General features: G+C 39.3%; 1 protein-coding gene across 1 annotated transcript in view; it reads right to left on the bottom strand.

The window, feature by feature from the left end:
- The window catches only part of HYDIN (HYDIN axonemal central pair apparatus protein), a 293,325-nt gene that overhangs the window by 223,387 nt on the left and 55,430 nt on the right, over window positions 1-14,508 (bottom strand). Inside the window, exon 10 of the mRNA XM_081030536.1 lies at window positions 2,267-2,366. Within this exon, the coding sequence (XP_080886662.1) occupies window positions 2,267-2,366 (100 nt within the window). The remainder of the gene's footprint in view (window positions 1-2,266; window positions 2,367-14,508) is intronic.

The following is a 14,508-nucleotide window of genomic DNA, read 5'->3' as shown; positions in this document are numbered from 1 at the left end:
AATATGGTTATCAATCATGATAATATAAAAGCAGAACAACTCCCAGAAGAGGGAGAAAGTGTGGAATGGTGGTGAGCAGGTTAGGGGGTCCCAATCCTTACACATCAAGAGATATTATAGAGTGGATGGAATAAAAATATAGCTTTAAGTTTGTATATTAATTTTGGCTATAAATAACATTCATAAAATGAAATATATTAAAATAATTGGTTGCCAGGGACTGTGGTGGGGGATGGAGCTCCCTGCAAAGGGGCATGAGGGAACTTTATATGGTGATAGATTCAATACTTGATTTTGGTGGTGGTTACATGCCTGTTTCGTTCGGTTTGTCCAAGTTCACAGAACCACACTCCCCAAAAGGGTGAATTTCACTGCACGTAAATTATAACTCAAAAAGCCCAGGAAGAGGTAGAGGAGATATAAGTGAACTAAATCCTCATCTTTCATATTGGGGACTCAAAAGTAATGTGAAGTTGATAACTCACAGCAATTGATAACAAATAGCAATATAAGCATGGAATTAGCAAGGGAAATTACCACCACAAGAAACAGCTAAAAGTGTTTCTTCTTGGGAGCAGTACTGGAGAAAAAGACAGCGATTTAGCTTCGTAATCTTACAGTCTATATGTTTTACTTATGTATTGACATCAGCATTTGTTTAAAATTCTGAAATATTTGTAAAATACAGAAAAGTTCCCAGAGTATTACAAAGAACCTCTATATATCCTTTGCCCAATAATCTTTATAGCAAAAGATCTAATCCAGGCTCACGTTGCCCCAGATGTCATGTTTTACTAGTCCCCTCCAATCTGGAACAGTTCTTCAGTCTTTCTTGACTTTCAAGACCTGGATATTCTTGAAGATTATAGGCTGGTCATTTTGTTTTGTTCTTCTGTTGGAGTTAGTCTGATGTTTTCTCATGATTCGACCCAAGTTAGCTATTTTGACTCTAATATCATTGAAGAGATGCTGTATTCTCATTGCATCCTAGCAGGTGGTCCAAGAGGCTGATTTGCTCATTACTGCTGGTATTAACTAAGATAATATCTACTACCTTTATTCAGTGTAAATTTTCTCCTCTTTATAATTAATAAGTATTTTGAGAAAGGATATTTTGAGACTACATAAAATCCTATTCCACACCCTGCTTTCACCCATGAGTTTTAAGATCCATTGATGGTTTATCCTTGAATTGGTTATTAGTATGATTGCCAAATGGTAAATTTTATTGAGTAGACTCATAGATTACTATTAATTCAATGGATTATAATCTTTTAGTGTCATTATTTTGATTCTCAACCTGTTCTAAATTTGGTCAATGGGCACCCCTTTGCTGGTCATTTTGACATGTTTCTGTGATTCTTTGAGCATTCTCTTACTTTCCAACACAAGAGAATGTCCCAGGCGCATCTTGTTCTTTCTCTGCTTCAGTCCTGCAATCAGTCAATTCTCCAAGGTTTCTTTTAGTGGAGGGTGGGATTTAGAAACCAAGCTTTGGGTGCCAGGTGTGCTCATTGCTATTTGGGTCTCAAAGCTTCCAGGGCCTCTCAATGGACATAGCTAGGAAACATGCACGTGTATGTACATAAACATATACACACACTTACATATATGTCTGTATCTCTGCATATAAACAACCGTGGTTCATACTGATAATGCCAATTCTATTCCCTATCAAAGGGCTCATCTTGGTCTTCCTCCTTTCCATATTTGTATCTCCCTCCTCGAAGAGTGAAAACCACTGGCTCTTGCTATCCTCATTAGATTTACTTTTTTTGCTTAATTCTCCTATGTATAATCTTCCGAAGCCATCAGGTTGCCACCCTACTTGTACACCCTCCTTGTGGCTCTGGCCACTGCCAGGCTGCCTTCCCACCCCACTTGGCATGCATTGTTTTGATAAAAACTTAGAAAGAAAAAAATAAGTAGCCAAATACTACAAAAAGGACAAAAAATAAATTGCAAGGATCTGTCTCAAGGAATGTTCTTACTGCTCTAGAATTCAAGGAGAAACCCAGATCCATGTTTTTCCATCCCCCACCACCCACCACACCACAACTGTCATGTGCTTCAAAGTTTGATCTGTTTTAGAAAGAAGTGAGACATGCATAGCTTGACTCCATTATTCCCCTACTGATATTGTGCACTGCCCATAGCCTGAACACATGTGGGCACGCATGTACACAGACACACATAGTCTCAGGCACCCCACTTTATTCTTTGGCCACTTGATAACCTGCATTTACCACATACAGGAAGTCTTTACCTGAAATGTCACAGTAAACAGTGTGTTGGTAGACTTTGGCTTCCGGAGGGTTAAAGTACACAGTGATTACAGCTGATGAGTTGGGCCAGACATCACCTTCCTGAAAAACAGGAAAGAATCATTGAAAAACAATTATGATGCTTACCATTAAGTTTATGTAAAAGAAAGTATTCCATTTTCTTCAGCATGCTTCCTTTCTCCATTCCCCTCTGCTGGTTCAGATCTTTATTCTCTCCCCTTTTATGTTTTATGCAATATGATGAAAGGAAGGTACTGCTTTTAAATGTCATTATTATAACGTTGGAAAGAAATACATTTACAACAAATTACATTTACAACAAATAAAAGAAAGCACTATTTTACCCAACAGATAGTTAACTTATGCTACTTGTTAAGAGGTGGTACAAGTTGGAAATGAGCTTCAAAAATAATTTCAGTGAGTTCGTGGATATATAATGAGTTTATATAACTAATTATGATATTAGTTTATAACTAGGATGTTTAGTACATTTAAAAACTGTATATATTCACTGAACATTCATTATATGCTGGGCCAGTGTGTGCCCAGCACTGACCTTCAGAGAGGAAGAAGGGTGTGTGCACAGATCTCCCATGTTAGAAGGGCGATAAATATGTATATAAATATTTTATAATATACATGATAAATGCTGTGCCTACATAAATAAGGTCTAGATGGGCCACAGAGAAAGAAGTACCTGACTTATTTGATGGAAGGACCACATTCACGGCTTTTGTGCTGACAGCATAAGGAAATACTCTTATTCTGTAAAAACACCGCAATGGCCCAAAGCAGAACGGTGGCCAGATCAAACCCTAGTTCTCACCTAGTGGCATATTTCTCAATTTAACTCAAACCACTCAAAAGTCATAATAAGAAACTAAATTTTGAAATTGTAATGCACATACCATATATCAGAATGCCCTTAAGGTATTCTTTGAAAAATATTTTGTACTAACGATGTAACCTGGGGTCTCTTCATTGACTTCTCAGGACTGTAAAAGAAGATGCTGATATCACCTGCCTCAAAAGGTTTCCTAAGGTCAGACGAGGTCATGCAGGCCAAATGCTTTGCCCCACGCTCAGTATATAGTAAGAGCTTAGTAAATAGCTGTTTATTATGATTGATGTTATATTTATGCCACTCGGAAAGAATAAGATGAAAAGTATGGGAAAAATAGGGGGGGAAAGCATGTTTTTTCTCTATGTGTTTTGTAAATAGGGCCAAGTGGGGCATATGTGATAAACACATCCAAAAGCTATAAACATTCCCACCAGCTAAATAGAAAACTAAGGAAAGACAATGTGATAAATAATTAGGCTCCAGTTTCAGACGGTCCCCAATGCATATTCTATTTCCAGGCTGAGTAGAAATAAACATAGTGCTGGAATAAAGATCAAGCGGAGAACAAAATGGTTTAAAATGCAGACATCCAGGAGGCGGCCGGATGGCTCATTTGATTAGAGCATAAGCTCTGAACAGCAGCGCTGCCGGTTCAATTCCCACATGGGCTAGTGAGCTGCGCCCTCCACAACCAGATTGAAGACAACGCCTTAGAGCTGATGGGCCTTGGAGAAACACACTGTTCCCCAATATTCCCCAATTAAAAAAAAAATGCTGACATCCAACAAGGGTGTGGGGCAGATAGAAAACTAGAGCCGATTTAGATTTATTTATGAAGGTGACAGACTGATCAGTGTTCTTCTCAGGCAGCATCCCCCTGACTTCAGAATGATGAAATGAAGGGTACAGAACCTCCAAGCAGCAGCGCTGAGGGCTGTCAGTCCTGTGGGCCCTGGGAGCTCTCACCTCCTAGCTCAGCCCACTAGAATGAAGGCTCCATGAGGGTAGGCACTGTTCTATCCCCAGGACTTAAGCCAGAGTGGCTCGTAGTAAGTGCTCAACATACGAGTATTTATCAAATCAGTCACATCCATTCACTCTGCACATTGTGTAGTTATTAGCAGATGGCTATTCATCTTTGTAGCCTATTTCCACCATTTTCTCCTCAGCTAGAGCCACAACATCAGTTTTGGAGCTGGCAGGGCCTTTGAGGTCATGCAAGGAATAGGGAATTCCTAAGCACTTCCATTTATTTAGGCATTTCACTGTGGCACTTTTCCAAACCTTGAAATAAGTATCTGTTCCCTTCTGATAAATGGCAAATACCTGGCCCTTTTGATTAGTGGGGGTCTTAGTGATATTAAGTGTTAGGAACACTCATGCCTAAAATGGGCAGAGAGGCCAGGCAGAAGAGGTGGCTCATCCATTCACTGCTGTATAAAGCGTATCCATCTCAGGACTGAAGACCTGGGCTACCTCCTAACTCCTGAGACAAATGTGTCCTCCTGGTGGGTTTAGACTCTGCTCTCTCTGGGAGTATAGACTGGACACAGGTAACTTGTTCCTATCCGAACTGACTGGCCAAAGGGACCCTCTTGGATCCCTAGAAAAACTCTGCTAGAAAGGTCTCACCAGAATGGTAGGAAATGGCCCCCAAAATGATTCACTGGAAGTCAGGTAAGCTCAGGACATGTAGGTAAATTCAAGAACTTTACGGTTTGCGTGGGCCAGATCACTTTCAAAAGCATTATCCCCTCCAGAGAATCCAGGGTCCGTGTGCAGACAAGGAGGCAACACACTTAAGCCTCTTGAGCGCTCTCCCAGAAGCACTCTGGGATACCCCATAATCAAAGAAGTCTGATGATCAGAACTGGTGGGCTGGAAAATGGTGGGATAGACATGCTCCAGAGAGGCAACCAGAATCTCTCCAGAGGAGGGGGTGCTGAGGTCTGGATGTGATCCGTGAGAGTATTGTCTGATGTGGAGGCTCCCTAGCAGCTGGAAGCCCTTCTTCTTGGCAAGGGAAGACAGTGCAAGGCAATCTGAATTCACAAGTTCAAACTGAGCAAATGGGACTATCGGCTCAGAGCTTTCTTATCCTGGGCTGTAGCTGTTTCATTGTGCCTGTGACATTTACTAGTTTTTGAGCCCTGGGAGATGATTCAAGGACAATCCTATTCTAAAACACTCTCCTGGGTTTGTATCAGGTAATGTGTAGTAAGAGGGCTGTGTGATCTGTGAAAACATAAGTGTGGTCACTCAGTTTCCTCTCACAGAGGGATGCTTTCAATAGTAGAACATTTGAAGGAGTTAGGAACATGTACAAGGACACTTATTTTTCAGTTGTGATTAAAGTAAATATTAAATAACCTCTATTTCTTTATAGCAAGAACTCAATATAGGATTTTCTAGCAAATCTGAGAGAGCAAACCCCAGAAACAATCAGCCTAAAATGACCTCACTTTCACTTATATATCTTTGAGACATTTCATATTACTTCTCTAACACTTCTGAAATTAACTTCCATGTCATTTATGTCTCTGAAAAGAATTTTTTTCTTTTTATTGCTTAGTTCTAAAGATTCTGAAAACCAAAACATTCCGAATTTTCCCTACTGGGTCTGATATCTATATCTTTTCTTCCCAGTCCTATAAAACCAGCCTGCGTCATCACGCAGAACCCCCTGCTACTCTACTTTCTTTATATATATGGCCCCTCTCCCATCACTGTCCCTTTTCCAGCTCCAAATGAGAGATTAAGTATACAGGATATATAATCCATAAGTGACTATTATCTTGTTTGTTGAAAATAATTGTCAAAATGACCTTCAGTTATATTGTAATTATCTTCTTGGTCTTAATGTTTTGTTTTTCCCTCAGATTTATAATTGCATTTTACTTGTTAGTCAAATGACCTGCTAGAAGGAATCAACTTTGAATTTTCAGGTATAAAGCTAATACCCATATTGCAGTTTTTGCCCCAATGTTAAATATCTCTATAAATGGAACTTCATGTTTCCTCCAGCTCAAGAACAAACAAGTGACTTGATAGACAGAGTTCCAAGACTTTCTGAAAGCTGTCTACAAACACACTGCCACTGGTCATGATAGGTGATTAATACAATCATGAGAAAGGTGTCCTTTAAAAATGTTCTCCTTAAAAAATTATATTGGCAATGATTAAAGGGGCTCTTTGAAAAATCTCCCTTGAAAATCCTTAAGTGAAAAAATATAATTTAAAAATCACCTTCCATCCCCCTTCTCTATTACGCATCTCCTTCCTTCCTTCCTTCCTTCCTTCCTTCCTTCCTTCCTTCCTTCCTTCCTTCCTTCCTTCCTTTTTTTCTTTCCTTCCTTCCCTCTTTCCTTCTTTCCTTCCTCCCTTTTTTCATTCCCTCCAATGAAACGTTATTTCTCACAAATTTTACAAAATCAAAATCCAAACTGTAAGAACATAATTATATATACGTTTAAGTTACTTGGTTTATCTGGAAAATGGTTTACAATATGACTCAATACCTATGTTCATCATATAAAATAGTTATTTTAATTCCCAACTTACATCCAGAAAAGCGATTCAAACATTTGCCTACTCAAATGTTATACTTTCCAATCATATCTCTAATCTGACAAAAGACTGAATCATATCTAAATCCAAATCATAATGTTTGTAACCATTAACTGAGAGCTCATGTTCCCAGCACTGTGTTAAGTACTGGTATACATTAACATTATCTAGTTCAATCTTTACAAACGGGTGAAGTATTACCCCCATTTTAAAGATGAGAAAACCAAGGCAAAGAGAAGTTAAATATCTCACCCAAGGACACACCAATAGTAAGTGGCAGAGCTGGGTCTCGATAATATTTTGTTCTTTAACATCACAAACCCCACTGCAATTATAATAAAAGGTCAGACCTCAACTCTCTCAAATTATAAAAAATGCCAGAAGAAATTTAAAAACACTACAACTGATAAACAGATTTCGATGAAGACAGCATGACCTGGTATTCCTGTCTGGCGAACATAATAGGACATTTTGCATGCTCATATGTTCAGGTATCTTGGAAGGTGACTCACAGGAAGTTCTTTTGGATGACACAGACAACATTAGTATTTTGCAGCTCTTGAGAAATGCATTCGTAGATCTTTTTCAAGTTATCCTGGTTGGGCCAGGTCCAGTTAGCTCAGAACAAGATCAGTGAATGATGACTTCAAGAGCAGCTATAATGTGTATGAATTCCATCGTGTTCTACCAAAGTGGAAATATTTTTGAGTACATAAATAAATATTTTCAGCTATCTTATCATATTTAAGGAAAATTTAAAGAATTTCTCTTGGGAAATAAAAACATCCATTTAAAGTCAAATTTTTATCACTCTAGCCACGTGTAAAAGAATGAAACTGCACTGTTATCTGTCACCAAGTACCAAAATTAATTCAAAATGGATCAAAGACTTAAGCATAAGACCTGACACAATAAACTGCATAGAAGAAAACATAGGTACTAAACTTATGGACCTTGGGTTCAAAGAGCATTTTATGAATTTGACTCCAAAGGCAATGGAAGTAAAAGCTAAAATAAACAAATGGGACTATATGAAACTTAAAAGTTTCTGCACAGCAAAAGAAACCATCGACAAAATAAAGAGGCAACCGACTGAATGGGAGAAGATTTTTGCAAACAGTTCCTCCGATAAGGGTCTAATATCCAAAATATACAAGGAACTCATGAAACTCAACAACACAAAAACAAACAACCCAATTGAAAAATGGGCAGAGGACCTGAAGAGACATTTCTCCAAAGAGGACATACAAATGGCAAATAGACATATGAAAAAAATGCTCAACATCACTAATCATCAGAGAAATGCAAATTAAAACCACAATGAGATATCGCCTCACCCCAGTCAGAATGGCTATCATCAACAAGACAAATAGCAACAAGTGTTGGAGATGCTGTGGAGAAAAAGGAACCCTCATACACTGTTGGTGGGAATACAGACTGGTGCAGCCGCTATGGAAGGCAGTGTGGAGGTTCCTCAAGAAATTACAGATGGAATTACCATATGACCCAGCAATCCCCCTCCTGGGTATCTACCCAAAGAATATGAAATCATTTATACATAAAGACACGTGTGCTCCAATGTTCATTGCAGCTTTGTTTACGGTGGCCAAAACATGGAAACAACCAAAATGTCCTTCGATAGATGAATGGATAAAGAAGTTGTGGTATATATACACAATGGAATACTATTCGGCATTAAGGAAAGATGATATAGGAACATTTGTGACAACATGGATGGATCTTGAGAGTACAATACTAAGCGAAATAAGTCAGACAGAAAAAGCAGAGAACCCTATGATTTCACTGATATGTGGTATATAAACCAAAAACAACAAAAGAACAAGACAAACAAATGAGAAACAAAAACTCATAGACACAGACAATAGTTTAGTGGTTACCAGAGGGTAAGGGAGGTGGGGGGAGGGAGATGAGGGTAAGGGGGATCAAATATATGGTGATGGAAGGAGAACTGACTCTGGGTGGTGAACACACAATGGGATTTATAGATGATGTAATACAGAATTGTACACCTGAAATTACGTAATTTCATTAACAATTGTCACCCCAATAAATAAATTTAAAAAAAAAATTTATCACTCAATCAGACAAAAAAGAAGCACTGAATAGAAGTTATAATCTGTTTCAATACTCACACAACTGTTCTTCTAGAATCTTCCAGATAAATGAGAAAAATTATAGCTTTTTTTAAAACTTTTTTTTGAATTTTTATTTTAAGTGTGTCTTTCCAAGACCCATCAGCTCCAAGTCAAGTAGTTGTTTTAATCTAGTTGTGAGAACGCAGCTCACAGTGGCCTATGTGGGAATTCAACCGGCAACTCTGTTGCCAAGAGCACTGTGCTCCAACCAACTGAGCCAACAGGCCACCCAAAATTATAGCTCTGTTTATCATCACTCAGGCAAATACAAGTTGTCTCAAAGAGAAATAGAAAAAAAAAATGGAAGCTGAAAAATTGAAGGTAAATTATCCTAATTATCATTGAGAGAAAAGATGTAATTGGCACAGGCATACAAGGAGAACTTTTCTACTCAATTATATCGCCTCGGACAAGAAACTGAATTTAGTAAAGTATTGATTCTCAAAATAATGACCAGCAAATTTTCTCAGAGAGGGGTCTAAGATTTGGTCACCTGTCAGAGGAAGTTTCACAAAAGGTGAGCTCTATCTTGGGTGCAGCACTCTAACCCATATACGATGAATCCAGTGAAAATTCCAGCGGGGTTTTACAGAGCTGAGGTAGTTGTGTATGAGGTTCATGCCTTTCTCCAGCGAGAAGAGATTTGTGCCTCTTCCAGCAAGGAAGGGTGTTAAGTCATTTAATGAGCCATGAGGAACCTTGCTGTTTCGAAGACTTCCTTAGGTCTTCTTCCACCTACACTGGTTCTCCAATACAATAGTGAATGTGCCAGTACAATTGGAAAAGGTTTGGCGGAGCACAAAGATCTGAGAGGACAAACAATAACACAGGGAGGCTGGAGAATGGGAGAACCGTACTGATGGAAGAGCTGTGACTTGTCAAGGACAGTTGCTCTCAGCAGATACCTGTCCCTGTCCTCCTTTCTCCTTTCTGGTGTCCATTTCCAAGGAGTCAGCTCCCACATGTTTGCAATGTGACTCACGGCTAATGGTGCAAGAAGTGGAAGGGGTTTGCAGTACAAAGCTACATCTTTCCTCTTTGGTAGCCATCTGGGCTTCCACCCAACCTGGTTCTGCTGAGCTCACATGCTATGCAGATTTTGGAAAAATAAAGTAAACTAAATTTGAGCTGTGCTTTCAAAGTCAGAATTGCTGAACCACATGTTTTCTGCAGGCTTAGGTGACAACAAAGCATGGTTTACTATTACTTACATGGTAATAAAGAAATTATCAAGTTTCTCTCCCTTTCTAAGGCCTAGTTCAATTAAGCTGAGGCTTTCCTAGATCAATTTTTCTTTTATGGAAAAGACACTTGCTAACAGAAGCAGAAATGCTTTCCCTGCTTGCCGATGTCAGTCAATCAGCTAGGACCACTGCAGGCAAATATCTTTAAATTCTCAGACCTTTCTTTTTAAGAAAATATCAACGGTTCAATATTCAGAAAATTGCTGCATCTTAAAAGTGTGACCTGAGCCAGCAGTAGCAGAGTTCAGAAACAAGGCCAGCACATCTGTGCTGTGATTTCTCAGAGGGCTCCTACACGTCCATGGAAATCAAAAGTTTAATTCTCTCTTTTTGCCCTGGGATATTCTTTGGCCTCTCAATTCTCAGAACCGTGTTTTCTGTTTTTGAATCTCTCTCACTCAGGGTACCCAAGAGACCTAAGGAGAGGATATAACAAAATGAGACTGTCAAAATTCTGTACAGTCAGAGTCCATCTAGTAAAATAGAATATTATATTTCTGAAAGTAGTCAATTCCACTTGCTTTTCTGGAAGGCACAAAACATGCATAATAGACTCGATTTTACAATTCCTCTTCAAAGGGGAAAAAAACTACACAGAAACAGGTGGCTTGAGAAATGATCAACATTCTACAGAACGCAGTACCTTTCCTAGGTAAGGAATAAATGGAAAATTTTTGGCTAGTTACATTAATACTCCAAGACGTTATCAAAAAAATCGACATGAGGAACTTGACATAAATAGTAGGAATACACTACATGCTTTAATGACCAGAACAACAGTTATGGTTACTACTAGAATATCAATAAATTATTAAAGCTTAAAAAAAAAATCCTTCCAGACCACTGTCCTGTATCTACCCAGGGCTGCCTTCTCCCTGTGGTCACTCTGGGTTCTTGCTTAACACCTTTCATGGAGAATGAACACCTCTTGGATCTCTCAAAAGATGAGCTCCCACCTTTGCACTCTGCAACCACATCAGCACTCAAGACACCCAGCATAACTCCTCACGGTTTGAAAAACAGACCCCATGGCAACAGTATGCAATGAGCATGATGAGAAAAAGTGAGCCAAGACAATGGGACGAACCAGAGGCCAAGCGGTGAACAGGCTGTACAACAGAGTAAGAACTTTCAATTCTAGAGTTTGGGTCAGTCATTCTTCTAGCATTGAGTCAAATCACTTCTCACATGATTATATGAATAAAATGTGATTAAATTCAAACCCATCACCACCTCTGGGCATTTTAGGGACAGTGACTGAACTCTTGATCTTGAATCTACTTGCTTTAAATTGAAAAGACCTCTGAAATACGAATAATATTGCCGTAAAACACACAAAATGCAGAGAACACAATAAGGGCTAAAGGAACATGAACATTCGTTTTAGCTGACTCATTTGAAGAACCAAGGTATTTTGACATAGGCCTGAGAAAATAAGCGTATCATTTCTTCTTTCTTTTCAGACACTAAGGTAAAGGTTGTTTTTTTTTTCCTTTTTAAGTTTACCTCATTTGAAGACAATGACCTTTCTCAGTGGACACAGAGGCTGAAGAGCTTATCAGAAAACAAAGTGGTCTCTAAGCCTTCGATCAACCTTTCGTTTTATTTTTATCTTTTGAACAGGATATCAATTAGAAACCGATTGTTAGATCAGTAGGTGACACTGTGTGGTTTTAATCCTCTCTGCTTCTACTGTGAACTCAATTCATATCAAGAAGTTAATTAAAAGGAATCACACTAAAGAAAAAAACCACTAACTGCTGATGCAGAGCTCAACTGTCAGAAATCAAATAGCGGCTTTGGCATAACTGATATGATGCATGAGCAAGATTCGGAAGAGACTTTCAGTAGAACATGATGAACCCACCGTAAAGGATAGAAAGATATGGAGGAAAGGGAGATGAGCTCTGAGCTGGCTGGTTCTCTGCTGAGAGAACACAGCATTCCATACGTTAGGGAATATTCCATGAAACTAATAGTTTCCCTTTTTTGTTTATTTTCATAATTTCTCCAAGTGGAAACATTCTCCTTCCTTTCCACTTAATTAAATCTTACCCGTCCTCTAATATACAGTTCAGTTCTCATCTCTTCCATAAATCCTTTCCCAATTCTCTCATTCAAAACTGCTAGAGCATTTATTTATCTGTACCAGAAAACAAAAATCTCAACAATGGAAAACACCCATCGTTCACATTTCGGTCAAGAAACTAATGAAATGGCAGAATTTTCCCATAAAATACCTTCAAAAGTAATTTACAAGGTAAGATTATATTATACTCACAAGAACTGTATTTCTATAAAACTATCAGGATCTTTAAGTAGGGGGGAAAAAAGGAGATTTAACATCAATAAATAATTCACTACAATTGACACTTGAGTTCTGCTGTTTTGACCAGAATAACTTTAGGAAGACACTAGGAAAGTTTCATGCCTTCGTTTTCATTTTGCCAAAATTGTCAAGAACCAGCTAATGAATACTGTTATAAGAAGAAAACCTGAACAGTGTACAGAAAAGACAAAATCATTACAGATACTATAAACATCACTTATACTCTAAGTGAATACTATCCCCTTCCTACGGCTGTGATTTTTTTCATACCACATAAACAAAATTAGTCTCATTTATTTAAAAGATACAATTTCTGTGTATCACTGTTTTAAGAAATGCTTTTCTTCCTAATGGTGAAAAGATGCCTTATAAGAATGCCTAATTCAGTTCCTATCTAGAACGAAAAAGCAATTATATTAAATGCTTTCTTTTAATACACATATATCTCTATCAAGAAGCTTCAGGTTATGGAAGAGAGCATGAGGAGAAGAATATCTGAGGCAACCCTAGTCTTTCTACTTCTGGGCTGGATATGGACAAGACTTGCCATGGGTTCCCATCTCCTCCTGACCCCCAATGTTTGCCATCTCGAAGTCATCCACTCCCAGAGGATATGAGAAACAAGACAGTAGTCACCAGCCTGGATCTCCAGTACCAGCTGGGAGGAATCTTGAACTGTCTACACTCTGGGCCTTGCCGGCATGTCTAAGACTGCCATGACTGACTACCCCTCCCTGCCTCCGCCCCGCTCGGCTGCTTGCTTCCTTGCACTTGTAATGCCTTCCTGAACTTTTCAACATCTTTGGGCTTAACTGGTATCTTTCCTGTCCTTCCAAGACTACATGTTCATCTTTTAGCCTTAACCTCTTGCTGGTCTAAGCCATCATATCTGAAGATCCCTTTACTCAGCTGAGACCTGGACGGTCTTCTGATGTGACGGAAGATTCATCGTCAGCTGACTTCTGCAACTTCCCTACACGAACCCTTTACTTCAAACAAACTGATCCATTCACGGAGCCTTGAAAGAGCCATGCCGTGCACATCCCCAACTTTGTTTTCCAAAAGTCCCAAACTGCCAGACCCAGTTAAGGCTCTGCCCTCAAGAAGCCTTCTCTAACTTCTTCGTCTACGAGCAGCACCTCAGTCTTTGAACCACTGTACTGACTGTCTTCACCAGTGATTCCCGCAGAATAGTCCAAGCGAAGCCTCCCTCTGAGATTTGCAAGGCACATGATCAGACTAAAGGCTTTTAGAAGCCTTACAGAGAATTTCAGACAATACTGAACCCAGTGTTTCTGAAACTGATTTATCCGTGGAATCCCTTTTCTAGGTTATATCCTTCAATAACAATTTGGAGGTGCAGACCTAAGGAAAACAGGTCTCCACAAGTCAGTGGCATTTCCCACAAGTGACCTTGTATTCTCATGTGTCCTTGTCCCCAAGTCTTCTCTCCAACTGGTTTGAATGGTAACAACCCAGCAGCTCTAACTATTCGTAGCTGCTGGGCTTTCTCAGCTCCTGTTGCTTTCCTTATCCTCACATCACTCTATACTTGCTCAGTGAGCTAATGCACAGTGCCTAGCACACAGTAAGTACAGAAGATGCTGGCTACTTTCCTGTGAGACAGTGGGCCAGTGTGGTCCAAGTTTGCTCTGTGGAATCAGACAGCCCTGTTCTAACTCTGCTTCCACTTTCACTAGATAGGCCGTGGGCTCGAGGACTATGTCTGCTTTGTTCACCGAGGCCTGGTGCACACAGAGTGCCTGGTATAGAACATGCAGTCAGTAAGTATTTATTGAGTGAATTAAGGACAAAGTAGTTCTCAACTAAGCAATTCTGCCCACCAGGGGAAAAGTGGCAATGTCCAGAGACAGTTTTGATCATCACAACTAGCATCTGCTGGATTAAGGCCAGGATACTATTAAGCATCCCACAGTGCACGGGACAAAGAATTACCCAGCCCCAAATATCAATAACGCAGAGGTTGAGAAACCCTGCTCTAGAGTCAGGCTCATCAAGGATAAATTTCTAATGACTGACACTGACCGTTTAGCCTTGAATGGTTAGCAAATTTCTCTAAATC

The sequence above is a fragment of the Rhinolophus hipposideros genome (assembly GCF_964194185.1).
Source record: "Rhinolophus hipposideros genome assembly, chromosome: 21".
NCBI lineage: Eukaryota > Metazoa > Chordata > Mammalia > Chiroptera > Rhinolophidae > Rhinolophus > Rhinolophus hipposideros.
Note: the sequence above shows the minus strand (reverse complement) of the source record. Positions and strands in the feature narration are given on the sequence as shown.